General features: G+C 54.1%; 1 protein-coding gene across 1 annotated transcript in view; it reads right to left on the bottom strand.

The window, feature by feature from the left end:
* Positions 1–23,652, bottom strand: part of SDK1 (sidekick cell adhesion molecule 1) — a 723,652-nt gene that overhangs the window by 172,333 nt on the left and 527,667 nt on the right. The window contains exons 6-8 of the mRNA XM_052636011.1: positions 10,881–10,992; positions 10,076–10,266; positions 2,533–2,616 (exon numbers count right to left, since the gene is read on the bottom strand). Coding sequence (XP_052491971.1) covers positions 2,533–2,616; positions 10,076–10,266; positions 10,881–10,992 — 387 coding nt within the window. The remainder of the gene's footprint in view (positions 1–2,532; positions 2,617–10,075; positions 10,267–10,880; positions 10,993–23,652) is intronic.

The raw sequence follows: 23,652 nt of genomic DNA, 5'->3' as shown, positions 1-23,652 counted from the left end.
GCTGCCCCTCCTGGGTGCCCCCTCCTCATCTTGGTGATGTCACAGGGGAGGCCGAGACTCCCGAGCAGTGAGACTGGAGCTGCGCACGGCCTCGCCACCTGGAAGGAGGCTTGAGGTTGGGGTTCGCCAGGTGGCTGTACTTGGTGGACAAGGCCCCGGGGCAGACCCTAGGTTGTAAATGATGGGGCTCTCCTTGGCCCAAGAGCATGAGGACCTCTGTGGCTTGGCCCCCAAATGGGTGCAGTCAGTGCAGGTGACCAGGCGACCGGATGAAAATGCTCTATCCCTGGTGGCTTTGCCGTCTGGGACACACCAGGCCCTCCTCTCGGTTCCCTTAGATCCTTGGGGATCTGGCAAAGGGAAGACAGCTTCCCTGCCCCTTCCTCCTGAAGCCGAGAAGGCTCAGGCCACCCAAGAGGGCGGACCAGGGAGGCCGTCTGTGGAACAGACCGAGGCACTCGAGACAGGGTCCTGGGCTTCCCGGGCACAGTGCGCTGGTTGTTGGAAAAATGCGGAAGCACCTGACTTACTTCTAGATCTTGGGTCCTTCTGTGCCTCAGCTTCCCTAAATATAACATGAATTTAAATAAAACATCTCGACACGATTCACACTGAAAGGCACACTCGGATCTGTTCACTTATGATACTGTGTAGGTGTAAGACGTCTTCTTTAATAAATAAAGCTAATATCGGGGGATATTTCAGGATAATGTATTCTCAGATTCTGTTCTTTGCCTTCATTATGCTTCCTGTCACTTTTCATTAAATCAGGAAATTAAAAAAAATTCATTTGAAGGTAAAAGCAACCACTTCATGTAAAGTCTCATAATAGCAATTACACGACGTAGCTTTCATAAAGAATAACCACTTCGCATGCTGCTGTGGTTTCATTGTCAAAATTAAAAGAAAGCAGTAAATTATATGACGGCAACGCAATGTTGAAAGACCTGTTCAGTATGTACTTATAAGCCTGTACTTAACAAGCAGTTTACTCTGCAGAAATCGTGCAAGAAAAGCATCTTCTTGTCAAAGGGAGAGCCTAACATTGCCATTTATAGAAAAACAATTGTTAGTATACAGGGAACTAGGAATAGTTCTGTTTGGGGGCAATTTATTGTCATAAACAGAAATCTTATCCCTGCAGTATGCAGACTGCTGTTTCTAAGGTAGAAGCACTCTAAATATTTTATAGTTTCACTTTCACAGAGTTGTTGGCCTTAAAAAACTGGTGTTTAGACAGAAGTGAGAATAATGGGGCCAAGGTAAGAAAAGATTTCCCCGGGACGTTCACAGGACCCCTCCTCTCCCCTCCCGGCGCCATCCCTGTGGGTCGAGCCGGTCACAGAGAAGGGCGCCGAGCGGGGCCGGACACAGCGCTCCGGGAGCTGCTGGGGCAGGGGCCGGAGCCCCCGAGGAACCACTTCCCCTGGGCTGGAGCCATCTCTGCAGGAGGCTCAGTGGATGCAGGGCCGGGGATTGGACGCCCGTGTCTACGCTGACCTTCCACGCCACCGAGGGGCACCCCCGCTCCCTCCCTGCAGGTCAGCCGTATCTGTTCGGGTCCGGGCCTAAGCACAGGCTAAGAAGAGCTGGGGGATGTGGGTTTGGATCTGGCCTGTCCGGGGATCTGAGAGCAGCGCCCTCACCAGAGCCCAGGCGGTGACTTTACAACAGGGTCTCCTCCATCTTCCCGCCTCTGCGCCTGAGGGGGTGCTTTCCAGAAGATTCCCAGAACTGTTGGGAAACAGCCTCCAAGCTCTTAGAAGAAGAGCTGAAACCCTTAAGACGCACAGGTCTTAATGTCAAAGGTCCTTCTCGTTCCCTGATCCTCTCCAGGGCACTTGGGCGGTTTTGATTATGAAATCACCGCAGAAAGCCTGGCCCTGCTGGAGGCCTAGTGTGACCACATGTGTGCTGGACGTGGAAAAGGAGCAATGGCCAGTGAAGGGTCAAGGCAAGAGGTCAAATCACCCCCATGACAGAAGAAAGGTCAGTCAAAAGCTAAAAGGCCAGAAAAACAGGAAGATTTCCTATTCAAGAAGTTAGAATGATCTCTCTCCCCTCGGAGCGGACGTGGGCAGCAGCCCCCCTCACCCCGGGGACGAGAAGGAATTTCCTGCCCCAAGTCTTGGGAGGCTCACTCTGGGGGAGTTGGAGCCTCTGAAGGGAGTCAGGAGGATAAGACTTGGCCCTTCTCTGTTGGGACGGATGCCGTTAAGGCTTCCTGGCTGTTCCTTTGGATAAATATTCTTATCCCTGCTTTGCAGGTGAGGACACAAAAGCTAAGCAAGATCAAAGGCCTTCTCCAAGGTTGCATGTCCAGCAGCTGAGTTCTGCTCCAGGCGAAGCGTCTGCCTTCTCCCCTTCACAGCCCACCTGCCAGCGCTGCCCAGACAATGGCTCTGCCCTGGAGATGCCCTGTTGGTCCTCCACCGCGTGGAGGCGCCCCCCACAGCCTCTGTGTGCCCGCCCGTGGCTCCCCCACCCTCCATGGCTCGCCTGCACCGCCCCCCCACAGCTCCCCTCACTCACCCATGGCTTCACACACGATGTCCACGCTCTCTTCCACTTCCGCTAATATCCGACTCTCGGGTTCCACGGTAAAATAGGGTGGCTCTTTAAACAAGAAAAAAACCAAAACAGCCCCTAAGCCAAAGAGATATATTTCAGAAGACCCTTACAGCCTGAAAGAGTTTGAACTCCTTTTACAGAACTATTTTTGAAAACTTCATTAGCTACCTACCATCGTGCACACAAACTCAGAATTCAGTGAGCAGGGTCCAAAGGCAATTTACAGTCCAAGGTTTCAGAAAGCAAATTACTACTCAGGGCAATGGCTACTTTCCAGTTTATGTGTCTGAATCATAGAATATCTTAATTCACATTTTAGAAGGACTATCCCATGAGGTTCATACAGGTTTATATTTACAGTACAGTATTTCATAGGCTAGTTTGCTTCAGTGTCTAAACTAAACAACAACTCACGAAATCTGTCAAATAAAGCACCACAGGCAGGTGCCCGGCCTGTATCAGGGAACGGGGCAGCCTATTAACGTATTTTTCAAAGTCTTAGCAGTTCTTCTCCAAAACATAGGTTTAATACTTCAGTGGAAGGTAAAATCATAGTTAGGAGAAGAAAGGAAACGGGCCTCTCATCCATCCTCAGCAGCAAAGGAGACGCAACCACCTGCATATCTCCAGACACCCGGCCCGCCCGCCTGCGGCTGGAAGAACAGCAGAACAGCAGTAGTTGTATTAAACCATGAATTTCCTGGGAGAGTAAATTGCGGTATTTTTCTTGGTTTATTTAGCAGGAATGCAATATTGGCATGGCCAAGTTTGTCGAGTATTAAGGTAGTAGTGTCTTCATTATCATGATAACCACGGCTGGTCATTCGCTTTCCTTGTGATAATTTCTGGGTACTGTCTTCCAGACAGGTTTGTTTCCAACTCTTGATTGTGTGACTGTGGATACTATAGTTTGGCCTGCCTTCTGTACTGACTAAATCTTTAAACGGGGGGGACCTAAAGGAGGAAACAGAGAAATGAGAACTTCAGTGTTTCAGAGACATGATGAAGGAGGCAAGGCTGCAAGTCCCTCCCTGGAAGCAGGCAGGTGTCAATCCTGCAATTACTGCGTCACTCAGGCAGAAATGACCTGCTGGAAGCAGCCCATCTGGCCGAGGCCATGGCTGCAGATGGGGGTAGACTCTCCCCCTGGCTGCGTGTGTGTAGACCAGGCCTCGAAGAATACTGCAGATTCCCCGTCAGCAGGCTGGTCTTCAACTACGCACACACGCACACTCACACACGCTCACTCACACACGCACACTCACACACACGCACACTCACACACGCTCACTCACACATGTACACACACATGCTCACTCACACACGCTCACACACGTACACTCACACACACGCACTCACACGCTCACTCACACATGTACACACACGCTCACACACGCTCACTCACGCACGCACACTCACGCACGCACGCTCACACACGCTCACACACATGCACACTCACGCACGCACACACACACGCACACTCACGCACACTCACACACGCTCACACATGCTCACACACATGCACACTCACGCACGTACACTCACACATGCTCACTCACACGCTCACACACACGCACACTTGCACACGCTCACACATGCTCACTCGCACACACACACTCACACACGCTCACACACACGCACACTCACACACGCTCACTCACACATGTACACACACATGGTCACTCACACACGCTCACACACGTACACACACACACGCACACTCACGCTCACTCACACATGTACACACACGCTCACACACGCTCACTCACGCACGCACACTCACGCACGCACGCTCACACACGCACACTCACGCACGCACACTCACACACGCTCACACATGCTCACACACATGCACACTCACGCACGTACACTCACACACGCTCACTCACACACGCACACTCACACGCTCACACACACGCACACTCGCACACGCTCACTCGCACACACACACTCACACACGCTCACACACACGCACACTCACACGCTCACTCACGCACACTCACACACGCTCACTCACACATGCACACTCACACACGCACACTCCACCACGTCTCCTTCGTTGGTAGTGACGCCAGCAGCACTAACCACCCGGCAGCAGGAACAGACGACAGAGTAACGACCCGGCGGCTGCACCCTGCCCGGGCCCCGCAGTCATCATGGATGCTGACGTCAAGTCCTACCCCTGTTGTCTGGCTACAGGGAGGTGAGGGGAAAGGAAAAGATCGAAGTTGAAACATCGGCATCTGCTGTGATTGACCACATTTTGCTTTGGGATCACCGGAGAGACCCACACAGCTGTGATAATAGAGAGAGCCCCCACGTCCTCTGCTCGGTTTCCCGACGCTCACAGGGAAGGGGGCACCTCGCGTGTTCGGCACCCACCCCTCCAGTCTTGCCTGTCTCCCGTGTGCTCCCGTGTGCGCGTGTACGTGCGCACGCGTATGTATTTGGTCCCGTGCACTGTTGCAGCTCATATCGGTCTGCACCCACACCGTGGTCGAGATGCCGAATGAGTCCGCCCTCCATGCTGCCCTTCTGTGACCACGCCCGCCCATGCCCCACCGGGATCTCTGGTAACCCTCAACTGCTCTCCGTCTCTTTACTGCTGTCATTTCAAGAACGTTACACACGTGGAATCACACAGTACTGGCCATGCAGAACTGGCTTTTCTCATTTAGCATCCCTTGAGGGTCTCCCGAGAGGAGTCACATTTTGACGGTAAAACCCCACACGTAAGATGCTCAGCACCCACGGGACCAGACGCCCAGAGGTGCAGACTGCAGGTGCTGACCGGCACGCCGAGTGGTGTCCTGGGGTTGCCCTCCTGGCTCTGCAGTGTCCGGGGCTCCCAGACGCCGGGGAGCAGCCCGCCTGGGCTCAGAGGCGAGGGGCCGTGATCACACAGTGGCCCGCGGCTGCCCAGGCTGGCCACAGGCCTGGCTCTAGGGCTGCAGGTGCCTGGCCAGGCCTCTCTGCTTCGAGCGCAGTCGCCCCTGCCTGGCCAGTGCCCTGGCGCCCGGCTCCGTGTGCTCTACGACCCCGAGGCTCCCTGGGCACGTCTGGGAGAGCAGCCTCCAGAGCTGGCCGAGCATGTCTCCTCTGCTGCCGAACCCCAGGCAGGGTTCAGAGGCCGAATCCAGGGAGGCCAGGTCTGCTCGCTCATTCCCTGATTCTCCTGCCTTTTCCAGAAAGCCTTTCAGGTGGCTGAACACGTGAGGCTGCCACAGGCCTCAGAGCCTCCCGGCTTCCGACGGTCATCCCACCGTGCCCCGCCTCTGCCCATTATCTCCCCGCCCCATCCTCCAGCAGCCCGGCAGCGCTCGGAAGACTCTCCTCTCCACCCTCAGCTACTTGTCAGCTACGAGGAGAACAGGCAGGGAGAGTACAGGGCACATCACCCAAGAGACGCTGAGGCGGGGAGAGTCTGCTGTGGACGAGGCAGCCTCGCCGTGGACTTCTCGGGGCCAGTGCGTGCCCTAGCTCATCGGCAATAGCCCTGCTGCAGAAAGGGCGCCCTGCCAATGAAGGCTCGCACGCAACTTCTGAAAGTGGGTCACAGCCGCAGCCCGCAAAACTGGGGACCGAAACTAAACTGTCACCTCTTCCGAAGCTGTATGTAGACATCCAGAAAACGTTCCTGTCCCGTGGACACGGTGAGTTAGGCCAGCCGTGCAGATGGTCCCCGACCTCTGCCAGGGGCCACAGGCAGAGGGGCCTGACCTTCCTATCAGCAGAAGCTCCTCAGAGATGGAGGCAGGGACGCCCCCGGGGAGCGCCCCATGAGGAACCCTCCGGCTCTCCCGCCCCTGACGCTGGGCTTCGGCTTTTGCCCTCCCTGCACCCCTCGGCCTGAGCTGCAGGGCCTGTCCTGAGCAGGGCTCACTGCACGGCCCCGAGACACCCCCTCAGCCATCCTTCCCCCACCCCACCTCCAGAGCCACCATCTCAGGAAGCGGCAGAGCCCAGGGTGGGCCCTTGACTTCCTACCATCATCCACATGCTGATGCCTCTGTCCACTGGGGTGGGAAGGACGCCCCCCAAAGGTGTCCACCCCCAGTCAGCGGTGCCCGAGAACAGGCTACACCGCATGGCAGCGGGGGTTCTGCCGACGTCATTGAGGTCATCGATCTAAAAATGGGGAGACGTTATATCCGCTGGGTGGACCCATCCTCATCACAGGGACCCTTAAAAGCAGAGAACCTTCTCTGGCTGGAAGCGAGAGGGACAGCAGGAGGGGAGGTCAGAGGTCTGCAGTGTGAGGACCCGGCCTGCTGCTGACTCTGAAGACGGAGGTGGCTGTGGCCAGGGATGCTGGCTGCCTCCAGAATCCAAGAAGCTCGGAAGGAAACAAGGTCCAGTTCCACAGCCTCGTGAGCTGAATCTGCCAGCTCCTGGGCAAGCCGGGAGGTGGACCCTCTCAGAGCTTCCGGACACAGCCCAGCCCAGCGCGGCCTTGGCTGCAGCCTTCGGAGGCCGGGAACTGGGAAGTGACACGTCTGTGTTAGTTTAAGGTGCTGAGTTTGTGATCCTTTCTCACCTGAGCAACACAGAGGCCGCCCACTCGTCCTAGCTCCTCCGCAGGGAATGTCTTCCTCAAGTCGCTTCGCTGGAAAATTCAGACTCTATCTGCAGGGCCAGACCTGCTCCTTCTGCAGAGCCTCCCTGACCTCTGCGGGCTGCATCTAAACCCCCTCACCTCGGCCACGTGCCCTGGGGGCCGATGACCCACATCTCTGTGCTGTACACAGACGGTGGTCTTCCTGCCATGCTGGATGCTGCTTCAAGGAAGAATGTGTCATCTCTGTGTTTTTTGGACTTCATATAATTTCCGAGATGACACTTAGAAACCCCCTATCTGAGGAGATAGAGAGGAGATGATCACAGGCCTCAGGAGCCTAACACTCCTTTAGGGATGGACATGCATCTTCCTGGTCTCCAAGTTCCCCCTCCTCCCCTCCAGGCCACACAGTGCTGGACGAACATGCTCCTGGGGGCTTAACTCCAGCAATTCCAACCTGTCACACGGCAGGCGCCCTGGCCCCTCGCACTGGACACCCTGGCCACAGACAGCTGCAGCACTGACCCCAGACAGTGGGCACCCTGACCCCACACACTGGACACCCTGACACCCAGACAGCGGGCACCCAGGCCCCAGACAGTGGGCACCCTGACCCCACACACTGAACACCCTGGCCACAGATAGCAGGCAACCAGGCCCCAGACAGCAGGAGCACTGACCCCAGACAGCGGGCACCCAGGGTCCCCTGACCCCACACATTGGACACCCTGACACCCAGACAGCGGGCACAAAAGGAAATGGACCCTGCGGCAGGGTGGGTGGAGGAGAGCACGGATCGCCAAGCCCAGGAGGTCGCCTTCCCCAGGAGAGCCGTGCCCATGACGCTGCTGCAGTCAGACCCCATGCTCCTGTTTAATCCTCAGAAGTGAAGCAGCCCAGGGGAGGAGCTGGCGGGCGGGGTGCGCAGCCACAGCTCGCCTGTCTGGTCTCACCGGTATGAAACAGAGCAATGGGGAGCCAGCCTGAGCCTGCTCCCTTTCATCGGCATGTTCATGGCGACGGCTGCCCACACAGTTCCCCCCATGACAGCGTCACAGAGCCAGGCCCCGTGTTTCTCGAGGACCCCTCCCTCCACTGTCTCGGGGCTCAGGGCTGTAATCTCCCGAATCACTCTGAACTAGTTCTTCAGGGCCTTCCCAGGACTCAACCACAAAATTCCACCTGTCACAGCAAATTCTTATGAATAAAGGGGATTTAAATCAACATCATAGAGATGCAAGTTTGGAATATGGACAGGTGGCAACTCGGAGAATACAGTAACAATCTGCTCTGGAATCCAGATAGAAATGCAGAATCAAGTTCCTGTGACTGATTTAAATATTTTAAAAGGGAGTTACGACGGAAACAAATGTTCTAGTTCACAGGGAGATAAATTTCTTCTCTTGTTTAAATACTTTGGCCATCTGATGCAAAGAGCCGACTCATCAGAAAAGACTCCGATGCTGGGAAATATTGAAGGCAGGAGCAGAAGGGGATGACAGAGGATGAGACGGTTGGATGGCATCACCGACTCAGTGGACATGAGTTCGCGCATGCTCTGGGAGACAGTGAAGGACAGGGAGGCCTGGCGTGCAGTCCATGGGGTCGCAAAGGGTCGTATGTGACTGAGTGACTGGACAATGACAACAGCAACCGTTCTAACACGATGCCGCCCCGTCTGCTGGAGACTTAAACGCCACAGACCCTAACTTGGGCTCTACCTGCGACGTGCTGCGCTCACACAGCTGGAGGTCACCCCCGGAAGAAGGGTCCCCCTCGGGAAACGGGGTGCAGGATGGACCGCTGTGAAGTGTGGATGAGGAAGGCAGCAGGGAGCCGGCCCGGCCCCCTGGTGTGGAATCTGACTCAGGCCTGCCTCGCCGACAATTTACAGTTCGTGAGTGTCTCTCAGAGCGGCGGGCAGGCTCGCGTCACATGTATTTGACAGTCCTTCTTGGGCTGTAGAGCCGCTTCCTCACGACTGGAAGGAACGCGGCACAGACTTCCTGTTATGCGGCATTTCTTCACACTCTTGTTAATTTCTTGTGAAGACGCAGGATTCTGTCCTTTCTTAGTTTGCAAAGAGGCAGACTGCAGGGTCTGTGATTAATGCGTCAGGAGTGACTGCTCTCAGAGGCTTTCTGCTCCTGAGAACTTTCCCTTCTCGTTCTCACCTTATCTCACCTCGTTCTTATCTTCCGAGGGAAGCAGGGGCTGTCCCGCCTGGGCCAACCCCGCGGGCACCGCTCATTGGCAGCGGCCACCACTCCTGGACAGGCCACTGAGACGGCGATCATAGCCATTGCGGGTCCTAACAGGGGCTTAAAACACGCGAGAACTATGGGCCCTGCCTCGTGATACAGTGCAATCTTTTCATAACCTGAAAACAGACGGAGGATCCCCTTAGTCGGCGTACCACGCACACCTCTTAAACACCAGCATTTCCCAGGGGTTAGAGCAGCCAGACCACGCCTAATTGTCTTGGTTTCAGGATGACACGTGGTCCTAGGACACCTCTCTGCTCTCACTTTTCAGTTTAACAAAAGGGAACATTCAAGACTCTTTGACTTTCTTCTGGGTCAGAAAGTAAAAAATATAATGGTAACAGATTAATCTCTGAACACTGATCAGAACAGACAAATAAGAGTTATAGGAAAGCCTCGTGGCAGAAAGACCAGCATCCGAAGGCGGTAAATATGCCAAAGATCTTGACTCTCTATTTCCCAAGCTTTACGATTCAAAGTTTTCAGAACATTTCTCGGAAGTATTCAGAACATCAACTCTTTGGATTGAATGCGTTGATGTTCTTGGGAAAGAACAGGCTGAATCTGGGAGGCAAACTCCACCTCCATGTGCTGAGTTAAAAATAAAGTGAGTGGAATACGGGAGCTAACTATGCTGTTCTCCCAGACTGAGGTGTGGGGCCCCGCCCCGTCTGCGCCTTACCTATGATAGAGAGGAAGGCTTTGGCTCTGGCGGGCTCGAAAGCGCTGCCGAGCAGGGCCGCCTCACAGACGTACATCCCAGCGTCCGAGGAGGTCGGGTTGCTGATGGTGAGGCGCCTCCCGAAGCTGTGGAGCCCACTGGTGACCCTCATTCCGTTTCTCTTCCAGGTCACACTCAGCTCCTCGACGGGCCTGTGGAAACGAGGGGTGTTAGTGACGGTAACTGTGGATTGCGTAGGTGGCAATAATCATTCTACCAGGAACCATGGTGGGCTGAACAATGGACAGTTAAAAATCCATCCAGACACAGCTCTGCTCCCTTACGGCACCCACGGATGATACATTCTGCTCAAGGGCTGCTGAGCAAGGATAGCTAATTGCAGCAGCAATGGGCCATAAGTGCTAATGGTTCCACTGGCTCCGGAAGAGAATGTGAAATGAGCACTGCTGGGGGGCACGCTACATGGGAGGCCTGATCCCAGGGACTCGAGCGTGGGGCGGCCACTGACTGGATGGAGAGCACCTAGGACGACAGAAGAAGGGGTCAACGCTTTCCTTTGCACTCAGAGGCCTCAGCTCCCCTCTGCCTCCTCAGCCAGAATCTCAGAGGACACTCTCCACCTGACCCCCAGTGAAAGTGCCGACTTCTAGTATAAACGTTGCATCCAATATGGACGCTGCAGAGCAAGGCCTGGGAAAGGTCCGCGCGATCTTCCCTGATGCGCTGTGCCTGCGGCCGGGCTGCGGGACCACAGCCGCTGTTGCTGGGGGAGCGGGCCACGCCCGCCGGGGGGCCAGCTGCGTACCTGGCGCTGGCGATGCACTCCAAGGTGGTCTCGCTGGACCCGGCCACCACACTCCTGTTGCTCGGGGGGACTACGATGATGGGGGCCATGGCTTCAGGCGTGCCAGCGTCTCCTGTGGCAGAGAAAGCGGAAGCCATGAAGGGGGCCTCTGGAGCACAGATGGGGCACCGACAGGAACGTGGAGTGAAGGGGGCACAGACGTGAACCTCATCGAGCCACGCTCACAGGACAGCCAGCACCTCCGGGCCCGACCCAGCCCCAAGGAGCCCTTCCTGGGGTCCCGGTCAGGCGGTTTTGACCACAGGAGCTGGGGTTGGAGCCCACAGCCCATGAGCACACGTCCTGCCCAGAAGCCCCGGAAACTGAGAGCTCTCGCTGCCCCTCTGCCCAGCGTGCTCATGACGGCCTTCATACAGTCAAGCATGTTCCACTGCTGACCTTATTTATCAGTTAAAGACGTTGCTGATTGAGGTACCTGGTCTAGCCACTACTTTCAAATCCATCCAATTCCACAACTATTTCATGGGTCAGGCCCTCTCATGGGTATGTGTGTGGTTGGGAAGTGGCCACTCTCTTATGTGGGCCTGAATGTGACCCCGGAGCAAACACATCCCATGAACCAAGCACTCAGTGCAATCCTTTCTGTCTGAAGTGTAAACACCCTGACTCCATCTCCATTGTGCGAGTATCAAGCTATAAATAATTCAGCTCATCCCTCTGGTGACAAGGGAGAAAAAAACACGAGATGGTTTTGCAACTCTTTTCTCAAATATGTGTAATATCAAAATTAAACTACGCACAGTGTGCATTACTACTGTTTATCCAGGGAAAACGAAGACTGAGCAAACATTTCGAGAACAGGAATTTCAATAAAGGTGGAGACAGATGAGCCTGGAAATAAAAAATAAGTGGACATCATGGCAAATGCAAAATGCTTCCCAGAGGACCTGAGGCTGCAGAGACGCGCCGCCCGCGCGAGTGGCTGAGGGGCCCCCTGGTCGGTTCCACCGTGGGCAGTGCGGTCAGGGCCATGGAGAGAGGAGAGGTGAGGAAAGAGGACCACCCTCTAGTCATAGCCCCACAGTGCTGAGTCCCGCTCTCACTGACTCACCGGGAAAAGATGTTGGAATGAAAGGTTCGTGTGAATTAAAACAAAGAAAAAAGCTTGCTGCAGGCAGAACCACCAAATCAATTTTCAACCTTCATATTGACTATGCTAACGGGAGGCTGCTCCCTGGACCCTCAGGCCTCCTGGAAAGCCCCGGGCAGCCTGCCCCTCCCCACAGCTGGCGCCCTGGGCGGGTGGTACCGCGGGGCCCGCGGGGCTGCTGGTCAGATCTCCGCGTGCAGACAGCGTTCTCAACAAAGGACAAGGGCTTGGGAACGCGGGTCACATGAGCAGCCTGCCTGTCATCTGTGAAAGTCGCTGATGAGGAGAAACAACCCAAGGAGCTAATATTTGCACACAGTCGCGTGACGTGAAGGAGAGCGGCAGGGCGCGGGGAGGTCGCCGAGCAAGGTGCTACTGTGGCCTTAATCACCGCTGGCCGGGCGCCCGAGATGGCGCCTGTGCTCAGCACTTGTCCCGCCAGCCCGGGGGGACGGTCCCCGGAGACTGGCCCCCCGCTGCCCACTAGGTCGGTGGGCCAGCGGCCAGCCCACAGCCCCTGGGGACAGGCGAACTGGACATAGCCGGTACCCCCAGGAGGGGAAAGGAGGAAGCTGCTGGTAACGGGGGCTCGTATGGGATGGGGACTTCTGTTCACGTGGCTCTCACTGCCCCGGCGATGAAAGGAGCTCGAGGCCCCTCCGCTGTTGGGTCGGCAGCACAGGTCGCGTGAGCAGCTGCACTGGGGGCTGGGGGGCGTCAGCCCATCCTCAAACCCGTGTGAGCACGTGGATTAAACAGGACAGCAAAGAGGGGCTTAAAGATGGGGCGGCCCGCCGCACCCCCCAAATGCGAACTGTGCGGCCTGTCAACGGCAGCCTGGCTTCCGTCGGGCGCGGAGCTCAGGGCTGCTCACAGAGGCCGAACCCCAGCGCGCAGAGCTCTTCCTCGGGAGCCGTTCCCTCTCGGAAGGAAGTGGCTTCTCTCCTGTCTGTCTGTCGGCTCCCCTGTCCATCTGCACACAGTGGGAGGTAGGGAGCAGACTGTTCCAGACAGAAACCACGAACTGACCCCGTTTCTAGCTGTGTCAGCAGCAGCCCCAAGGTGGCCGCGTCTGTCCTGGGTGTCCCCAAGCCGAGACCCCTTTCCCCTGCCCCAAGGTCACTATTCCTCCATCCAGACGTTCTTCTCATCTTTCGTTCCCCAGCGGCTCCTTCTTGTCCCGTGGACCTCAGTCTGCTTCCCAGTGGGCTTCATCTTCTTTTTCAAGTGAGAGGAAGTCACAGATGTGTGTTTTTAACCCGCCAAGCTGACATTTCTACCATTTCCCCCCACCCAAATTCAATTCTTAGCATAAAAGTGCAAAGACTATCTGGGCATTTTAAAAAGAATAAAATGACCTCTTCATTTCTGCTATTCCCACAGTATCTGAGATACAGTAAGTGCTCCACAGATACTCAACGACTGGTTAATTTTTCATAAATATTCTACAATAATGAGTCACTATTACCACTGCCAGGAAAATTACCTTCTCCTCCAGTGTTCTGCATTAAAAAATATGTTTAAAAAACCAGATGCCAGTGTAGTAAGAATTATTTCCATGAAAAATGAAAACAAAATGGGAAGCGGGAAGAAAAGTGTGTTTCACCAAGTTCCCACACGGCCGCCCAACTCTGCTACATGTTCACGTCACAAATGTTGCCCCATTTAATCTAACGACAAGCTAGTAAGACGGCTATTAGCACCCCCTTTTATGGATGAGAAAATTGAGCCCCAAAGTCACGTGACTTCAGATGGCAGAAAATGGGTTTTAAACACGAATGTCTTCATCCTAAGTTCATAATCTTTCTTTTACATGACGCCGCCGCCTCTCAATAAAAACTTTGGTTGTGCTCAGTTAACCAAAAATTAAATTAACTGGAACGCTCCTTCCCCTGAGCATTTCCTTAATTGAGACTTCACTGTAGCATCTTCACTGAATGTCTCCCAGGCTGTGTAGGTGGTTGGGAGATGGAGACACAGGCTCAAGAAGCGGGTTTCTGCCGAGGTCAGCAGCAGTGGGCACTGGGCAGCTTCAAAGGCAGAAAGGCAAATGCTTTCTAGTCCCGGGAAGAAAGGCTCCTGGCAGGGGGACCTGGGGCCCCATCTGAGCCGGCTTCCCCCACAGGAAACCCTCAGTCACCAGAGAGGCTGAGTGGAGAGAGCTGTCCAGGCTGCATTTAATTAAAAAGTACATTTAAAGAAGATTGAATCACTCAGACAGGGGAAAAAAGTTCAAAGTGTACCTGAACTGCTAAGCTGTGGGATTACTGCAGGTACAGCAGATGAAGGGCAGACGCCCTGATGCCCGGCAGTCAAGACTGTGCCCTCGGGGGATGGCCTAGTGGGAATGGACGCAAGCCACATCAGCCAGGGAGCCCGCGGGGAGGCGGGAGGTGCTGACCGAGAGTCCGAAGTGGGGGACCAGCCGCAGGCATCCAGACGCAAAGGCTCGGACTCTGGGGACTGGGCGGGGCACAGGAGGGCGCGGGAAGCCAGCCCGGTGACCCCATGAGCCCGTGGGAGACGGCCACGTTTGGACTGGGTGGTGGAGGTGTGACGGAACCTGGGATGTTCTCAAAAGGAGCGCATGCAGTGTGGGTGGACTGGACTGGGCACGATGGTAGGAGCGAGCTGGAAGAGGGCCCTGCCGGGTCTGAGAGGGCAGGGCCAGGTAAAGGCAGTGCGGGCGGTGAGCTGCCTCGGAGGCGGCAGGCCCGTCGGTCTCCAGGCTCGCCAGCAGCCTCTGGCTGTTCCTCCGTGCTTGGTCCCTGCCTCTCTGCTCCCAAGAGAGACATGCACTTGTCTTACCCACACAACCCGCTCTCAGAACATCTGCCCATTCCTCAAAAAAAATAAATAAATAAACAAATAAAATGAAAATGGAACTCCTGTACAACCCAGCAGTCCACTTCAGGGTGTACAGTTGACCCTTGAGCAATGCTGGGGTTATGGGTGCCAGGCTCTGGCAGGTGAAAATGCCCATGCGACCTAGGATCGGCCCTCTGTACTCACAGTCCCTTCATATACACGGTCCCATACATGGTCCCTCCCCTCCAGATACAAGGTCCCTCTGTACACACAGTCCCACCGGATACGTGGTCCCTCCAGATACATGGTCCCTCCAGATATATGGCCCTTCTGTACAAGTGGTTCCACATCTGAGGCTTCAACCAAGACAGGGGCGGGGGGAGGGGTGCCACAAGGATCTCCTGTTGATGAACGTATCCAGAGGCAACACAGCAAGTGCCCAGGCAGCAGCACCTAAAACCAGCAGGAAGTGGCCCCCTCGAGCCGGGGCGGCGGGCTCTCACCGCCCGGCAGCGTCCTGGCCTGTGGGGTGTCCACCCCCTGGGATGAGGAGGGCAGGCATGCTGGTCGTCTTTGCACAAAACAGACGCCTGGGCTGCAGGAGCCCCGCTGTGGGTACTTGTTGAAGGAAGAACTAAGTCTCAGAACACTCTTGGTCATTATTATCAGGGCTTTATTGCTGAAGGGTGGTAACAGCAGTAGCGGCCTGTTATTTCTGGGGCACAGTGCCGGGCACTGTAAGCGTGGCGCTGGGGGGCTTGGGGTTTGACTGCAGAGGTCAGTGGCGTCGAGGCGGCTTGGGTTTATGGAGGAAGAGAGTCGAGTCAGCAGAACTAGCAGGTTATTGTGGGGCCGGAAGAGCCGGGGTGGGGAGCGGGCAGCAGGGCAGGGCACGCAGCAGGGCGTGGTGGGGTGAGTCCCTCCAGGGGACGAGGCAAGGCTGGGGCCAGGCCCCGGGAAGACGGCTAGGCGTCCACCAGGCAGACGAGGGGGCAGAGGCATTTCGGGAACGGAAGGTGGAAACTGGGTTGGCGTGTTTGGAAAACTGTAAGTGGTTCTTGAAGGTTGAGGGGAAGCTGGGGTCTGTGGGTGGCCTCAGGGGAGGCTGTCCATGGCAGGGGGCTGTCTACAGAGTCTGGGCTTCGTCCAGTAAGGAACTGAAGGACTCGGGGGAGGAAAGCCGCGGTGGAGTCGGTAGGAGGTGAAAGGGAGGAGGGTGGGGGGAAGAGGAGGAGAAACTGGGCCTGTGCTCCCGCGGGTTCTGGCGTGAGAGGTCTGGGTGCAGGCGGAGCGTGCAGCAGGGTGAAAGCGTAGGAGCCAGGGCGGGCTGGGGCGACGGCATGCACGTGTGAGGCGGGCGAGAGGGCACTGTGGGGGTCCACGGTGGGGCACCGGCACCAGATCGGGAGGCTGCCCCCCACCCCTCTCCGCGGTGAGAGCACGGGGTCAAGACCAGAGGACGGGCCTGGGCCTGGGACGGAGCCCAGTGCCTCCGTCTAGAAGGGCAGGCAGAGCAGCGCACGGGGGCCGGGGCGACAGGCGGCCAGGGCAGTGGAAGGAGGGCGAGAAAGACAGCATGGCGCCAGGAGACACAGGCTGTTGTTTCTTCCAAACGGACCGGAGTTCTCCCACAGACAATCAAGGCCATTTCTGCTCAGTTTCTGAAGATGCAGCTTTGCGTCTGCCTGGCGGAACAACTGCTAAGGAATGTGGGGCTATATATATATGAGCAAAAATCCTGACCTCCGCCAAGAAGCCTCTCGCTGTCCACAGAGCTCACCAGACACGCACAGCAGGAGCCCCTCTTCTGTTCAGTTGTGTAGCTCAGCTTCTGCACCCCAGCCGCCTCCCAACCATTCTCAACTGCTTTCTGGCAATAAAAACACCACTTAATCGGTCAGTTTGTTATGATTCTTAACCTTCTTCCTTGCACAACTAGGTACGTTGGTGCCCTTTTGGGAGATGGGTGAAACAGCTTCGAGCCATTTCACTTAAAGAAAATCGAGTGGCTTTTCTGTTCAGCAATTGCTTTTGCAACCACATGGAGTCTGTCAGCTTTGTCTGCATTACTCAGATGGCCTGGCAAAGGGGTGAAGCGTCTTCCCGCACGCCGAAGCATCTCGCTGTGCGCGCCGCAGGGAGCCGGCGTCCTGCGAGCTCGAGTTCTGCAGAGCTGACCCCTCCAGGGCGCGTGGCTTTCAGGAGACGAGGAGACACATGTGTGTGCACATGCATGTGCGTGCATGTGTGTGTGCCCAGATGCTCAGTCGTGTCCGACTCCTCGCAACCCCATGGACAGTAGCCTGCCGGGCTCCTCTGTCCACGGGATTCTCCAGTAAAGAAAACTGGAGTGGGCTGCCCCTTCCTTCTCCAGGGGATCATCGCGACCCAGGAATCAAACCCACGTCTCTTGCATCTCCTGCACTGGCAGGCGGACTCTTCACCACTGGTGCCACCTGGGAAGCCCCATATATGTGCATATATATAATACATATGATCTCCAAGAACTCATAGAAGTTACTATTATTATTATTTGTTAACATGTACTATAATAAATGGTGTACGTGCAGCAGGCAAACCAGGCCGTTGTCTCGTATTCTAAGAGGTGAGTTTCTCAAGGCAGAACCTGGGCAACTTCCAGATGCACTTTATTCTGAAAACTGAAATAAGCAGCATGAATTTTCTCCTGTTTGGAAAAATCATCTTCACTAAATTGAATGTCCCTCCCACCTGTTACTTTCCCCAGACTCACTTTTTAGTTTCTCCTCACCCAGCCCCGAACAGGTGAGGGGGCTGTGTAAGTTTCTGGGTTGATAATCTGTTGTGTGTGGAGCTAAGAAAGCTTTCCTGTCCTCTCAAACGCCGTGTACTCTCTCGACCATTAGCCAGAACCCAGTCACAACCCTGCAGGCACTGGGCGGTGCAGTGGGGGATGGAGGGGGGCTGTGTGGGGCTGGGGGCGTGTAACGGGGGCACACCCCATTACGGAAGCACTCCCTGCTCCCTCCGGATGAGTCTATACCAGCCGGCTCAGTTCTTGTTTACTGTCCAAAGGTAGGAAGAGAGAAAAATGGGAGGACACACAGCAGTACGCCCCATTTACACTGTTATCTTTACACGCACTTCCATTGTTATCTCAAGACACTTCTGGACTTTTCTATTGACAAGAGACGATAAATAAAGTAATATGACAGCTTGACAAACAACCCAGCCCTTTCTTTTCTTCTCATTTATAACGTACTTGAGAACTGGCACATTTGGAAATGAATGGAACGTTACCAAGAATGTATTTTCATCGGCTTTTTACTAGGCAGAGAAAAATGAAGGCGTGAAAGGCAACTCTGCAGTAGGCTCATTCATTTATTTATTTATTTTGGGATAAGCCCAAAGTGGTAAACCGGAGAGCTGGAGTGTGGATTTAGGATCTGCGTGGTTGGACACCAGAGCGACCCACATTTCCAGGGACAACAGCTGATAACCTGCTTTTCATTTAAGTATATAAATGCAAAGCCTACTGCTTAATTGGAGAAGGAAATGGCAACCCACTCCAGTATCCTTGCCTGGAGAATCCCATGGACGGAGGAGCTTGGTGGGCTACAGTCCACGCGTCGCAAAGAGTCGGACACGACTGAGCGACTTCACTTCACTTTCACTGCTTAATAGGCTTCCCAGGTGGCGCCAGTGGTAAAGAATCTGTCTGCCAAAGCAGAGGACAAGAGACATGGGTCAGATCCCTGGATCAGGAAGCTCCCCTGGAGCAGGGCCGGGCAACCCACTCCAGTGTTCCCACGGAGAATCCCATGGCCAGGGGAGCCTGATGGGCCCCCGTCCATAGACACGACGGCAGGGCTCCAGCGCGCACTCGCTGCTTAATAGTAGAAGAAGCACTATTGGTTTAGTCGCCCACAGCCCGTCAGGGCCCCCGTCCCTGGGACTTCCCAGGTAAGAATACTGGAGAGGTTTGCTATGCCCTTTTCCAGTGGATCTTCCCAACTCAGGGATCAAACCCAGGTCTCCTGCACTGGCAGGTGGATTCTTTAACACTGAGCCACCAGCAAAGCCCAAAAGAAGCCCATCCGTGTGCAGCTCGGTGGCTAGAGGAGTAAGAGGCTATTTTCCATGGGCTTAGCTCCATTTCCCGGATGGTGCTCTGAAATTATGGAGGGTGTCCCTAGGAGCAGTGGTAGGCCACTGTTAGCCTCTATGAGGCTTGAATAATCTTGTCAAACATGCAACCTGGGCGTGGAGCCGACCGGGGCAGTTGATCCCCATATAAGGCTATTAGCAAGGATGACGGGGAGCCACAGGGCCCTTTGGGGGGGCCTTCTGAAGCCGTGGCCTCTCCCACCACCCTCACCCCCAGAGCTGGAGGGGCTCCAAGGAAAAAGATTTTCTCAGAGTTCACACGAGACCCAAAGCACTTAGAGGCTGGTAGACCTCCAGGAAGAGCACTACAGCATGGAGCGACCCCCAGAGGAGGAATCAGACCCACAGGGGATTTCTGTAATGACCGTGAGCCTGCCGTCTGGGTTAGGAGCAACACCAACAGGGCCTGTCCCCGGAGGCTGGGAGCTCTGACGGGGACGGGCCGGCCCTCCCTGCCACGCTCATCCCTGGGCTCCCACACCAGGGCACCCTCCACGAGCTGCACCAGTCTGTCTGTCTCTCCCCACGAGAGCACAGCCGGGAGCACAGGCACTGCCCCGGCCACTCTCTCAGCACCTGGTGCCCAGCGGTGTCCAGTAGGCATCTGCTGACTGAACAGAGAGCAGGGCTCAGTTTCCCTGGCTCATCGGCCACATGCCAGGCGCCCTCTGAATCGTCCCAGAGCCACCCTCACCCCCGACCTGAGTGCCATGCCCCCCAGCAACCCTCCCCATTCCTGCCCCGCTTGCTGCACGGCTGCCTCCTGAACCCCCACCCATCTGCTGAGGTCAGGGAGCACGTCACCTCCTCCAGGAAGGCTTTCCGGGCTTCCCTCCCCAGGGTGGTGGGTTCACTGAGGCACCCACACTGGTGTCTCTCCCTTCTCTGTCTCCTGTGCCACACTTCCGAGGGTCACCTCTCAGTAAACACCTGCACCCACATCTTCCCTGAGCACACACGCTCTGCTTCTGGGGAGCAGTGAGACGAACGTGTGCGTCCTTCAGAGGAGGGCATCTGTGAGGGCACACAGCTGCCCCGCCCCGTCAACGCCTGAAGGTGTGCGATCCACATATGCCTCTGTTCTCCTCAGAGCCCTTAGAGACCCTGGCAAACAGTAAGTGCCTAACAGGTGCTTGCCAAACGGAATCTGACTTTACAGTTTCCAAAGCAATATCAATATCTGTTCCTAAGACAGTCAAATCTCATCCCAAGGCCAGCATCCGGCATGTAAGTTCTCGGAGAGAAGCACAGCTCTGCTCCTTGGATGTGCTTACGACTCTCGGCCAGGCTCAGATCCTGCTAAAATATCAGCTGTTCTTTACATAGCACGATTCACAAACAGAATCTGTAACTAGAAAAGTGTCTGTGACAGATAAAACCCAGAACAAAGAAATGCAATCCTGAGTCCCTGGAGAAAACAGAAGATTATCTTAACAAACGCTGTAAGCACGTGAAAGAAAAACGGGGATAAATAAGAGAGCAAGGGGTCATGGTATGCTCACAGAATGTTATCTGGAAAAATCACAACCAGGCCCCCTCCCCCCCGCCACACTAAAATACAATGAGGATCTTTAGAGAACCGGACTAAATTGAAGTTATTTTCCCTTACTACAGATACCATTGTTCAACTCACAGACTAGAAATTATGGCAATTGAAGCTCAAGGTAAATTCATTGGCTAGTTATACAGACGCCTGCTCGGGAAGCTGTGCTGCTGGTGAACACTCCCCGGGCTGTTACTTTTTGAAGACTTCGCTTGATTGGAAGGACATAACACGGAAAGCGTTATATTTTATGCCTCCCCGCAGCCACGTGAAAACATCAAGAACTGAGGGGCCAATATTTTGAGAAACAGGTTTCTCAAGGTCTCAGCTCCTTCCCGGAAGGGGCAACCCACAGACCAACAGATGACCCTCTTTTCATTTTTCCGTATGAGACTAATGTCCTAAATAAAACCAGAGCTTCTCAAATTAGAAATCCAAAAACCAATAAAACCTCTCATTTACATATTTAGTGTTTCATAAAACTGAGATGCCGCGAGGTGGTTCCGCCCAGAATTGAAGGAACGCTTCATCAATCATGTGGGGTTTCCTTATGCACTCCCACCTTAAACGCTAATGTTCATACAAATGTACTGAAGAACACTTCCTCTGCACTGTTTTTAGGTAGTCAAGTTCTTATTTATTTCATCTCAGAAGAGAGCAAACTCGGAGGCAGAACGCCTTGTAGGCTCTCTATCCACCAGCGTAGAGCAACTGTGAGCGCTCAAAGCTCCAAAACAATGAAGAGTAAGTAAATGGTTTAATGAGCAGCTGTGTCCATCAGCCATATTCATTCCAAGCTGATTCTGGGAATAGAACCATGTTCTGTCTTCTGACAGTAGGGTCAAGGAGCAGTTCTCTCTGGAGGATGGAGGGAGGGCTTTAACCCAGCTCATCTCCGGGTGGGCCAGGCGGGGCTGTGCCCTCCACCTACATGGTGTGGCTGACTGCTTGCCCTGCACCAGGGCAGGTTCTGGGCTCAGCCTCTTTGGAGAGTCATCATCCTGAGTGAGGATGAGACGGTTGGATGGCAACACCTACTCGGTGGACAGGAATCTGAGCAGACTCTGGGGGAGCCCATGGGATGCAGCGGTCCACGGAGCTGCAAAGAGTCCGCCACGACTTAGCGGCTGGACAGCAGCAGCAGTGCCTGAGCGGGGGCCCTGACCCCACGGGGAGCCAGGAAGCAGGCTAGAGAGCAACATCACGCTTGGTCGGAGGGCACAGGCGAGACGGGAGTGAGGCCTCGGCTTTTCCTTAGTCTTCCTCTCTCTCTCTCCTGCTCCTGTGTGCGCTCTCTCTCCCCTGTCTACCTCTGGGGATTAGGTGGGGCATCGTCCTTGATGAGGACCACAGCAAGCACGACCGCAGAATGAGCCGGGGCACGGAGGCTTTGATGGTGAAGGATGAGCACTCACGACTGCGGAGGAATGCCCCCTCTGTTTTCCCATTTCGTTTCTTTTCTGTTAGACTTGCTGTATCAGAATTACCCTTGGGTGTCACAACAGACGTACAAACAAATCAGGAAATCCTAAGAGAAGAAAATATTTCTTTCCCTGTATGCCCTAGCTTCCCTTAAATGAATGAAGTCAGTCCCATGGTGCAAGAATAGAGTACTCAGCTAGAACAAGACATTTTCCGATATGACCTTGGGGTTATCTATTTAAACCAACTGGTCCTCTACTCAATCTGCTAGGAACCAAGGATTCTTTTTTTTTTTTTTCTTTTTTATGTCAACACAATCTCATTTATATTTTGGTCTAAAATCAGCACCGACAATAAATCTAAGGTTGATGACAGAAAGAGGGAGAGTACATAAAACAGAAGCTGTGCATATAAACAATTAAGCGTACAGAACACAGCCAAGATCCTGCTGAAGAAATATACTGGCAAATAGATTATCACAAGCCTTATGAGGGGAGTGCACTGCTGGTGGAAACATAAGAAGTCTGTTCACATAAACTGGAAGGCAGATGAATAAAAAATAAAGTCCTAAACCCATTTATGTGATTGTTCAAATATATTAAGGAAGAATTTGGTCAGTGTGGGCCTATTTAACATGCAGAAGGTCGATGATTACTCAGCAAATCTGGACGGTGCAAACTATCAGCTCAAACAGATGAGCCCCAAGAGTGCTCCTGCTGTCGTTTTAAAACAGCGCGGGTGCTCCGCTTTCTGTGTGACAGCATGAATAACAGATTTATAGAGAATTTATAGGAAATCTAAAAGTAATTATGGCAAATCACTAAATGACAGGCACTGCCACCAAACCTCTCCCACAGCTTCCAATAAGAGGATGCCGTCTATTTGTTTAAAAATTTGACTTGGTCTCTGTTCAGTCCATGGAATGACTTGCTTACAGGCAGTGAAATGCCCCACAAGCCCCCAGAGTGGGAGACAGAAAGGGACTGGAGCAGGGTGAAGCTCTTTTTTCAGCCACACGGGATCAATCAGCATGTGGACGTGGGCGGAGCTCTGGGGGGCAGGCACCGGGAGCCTGAGGAGTGTGGAATCTGCCCCGCGTGTTCTGCAAGGACGTGAGGCAAGGATTCCCCCCAAACAGTTCCCCCAAGGTGAGAGGCGGCTCTCTCAGATGACATATGCTCCCTTTATTTCTTCATTCTGAAAATTAAGGACTGTTTGGGAAAAACATCTTAGCCTAAAATAACCCTCATTGAAACATATGGTGGCTACCTGACAAGAATCAGAAAAGATGTAGAAATTTAACATAGGTTTAGCAATTATTCTCTGGGGGTATGACCTCCTACTTACTGGTTATTATTATGAAAAGGGCTTTTAAATATCATTTTGAAAAGAAAAATACTAAGGAAGTGCATCCACACTGTTTGATGCTTCCCAGCAGCAAAAAAATGATGAGGAAGCTCTTTATAGACTGACATAGAAAGACCTCTAAGACGATCTGATAAATGAAAAAAGCAAATACTGAAAAGCAAGTATGGCATGTTCCTTTTCGGGTAGAAGAAAGGGAAAATAAGACTATACATGCATATTTGCTTCTATTTACATTAAAAATGATGGAACAAAAGTTAAAAATAATTCAGTAAGACAGATGCAGGAATCATTTTTTTTCTTTTACAACTAGGCTTTCTAAGAAATAGCTATAGATA

Source organism: Budorcas taxicolor, chromosome 2 (assembly GCF_023091745.1).
Source record: "Budorcas taxicolor isolate Tak-1 chromosome 2, Takin1.1, whole genome shotgun sequence".
Taxonomy (NCBI): domain Eukaryota; kingdom Metazoa; phylum Chordata; class Mammalia; order Artiodactyla; family Bovidae; genus Budorcas; species Budorcas taxicolor.
This window is presented reverse-complemented; position numbering and strand designations above follow the sequence as displayed.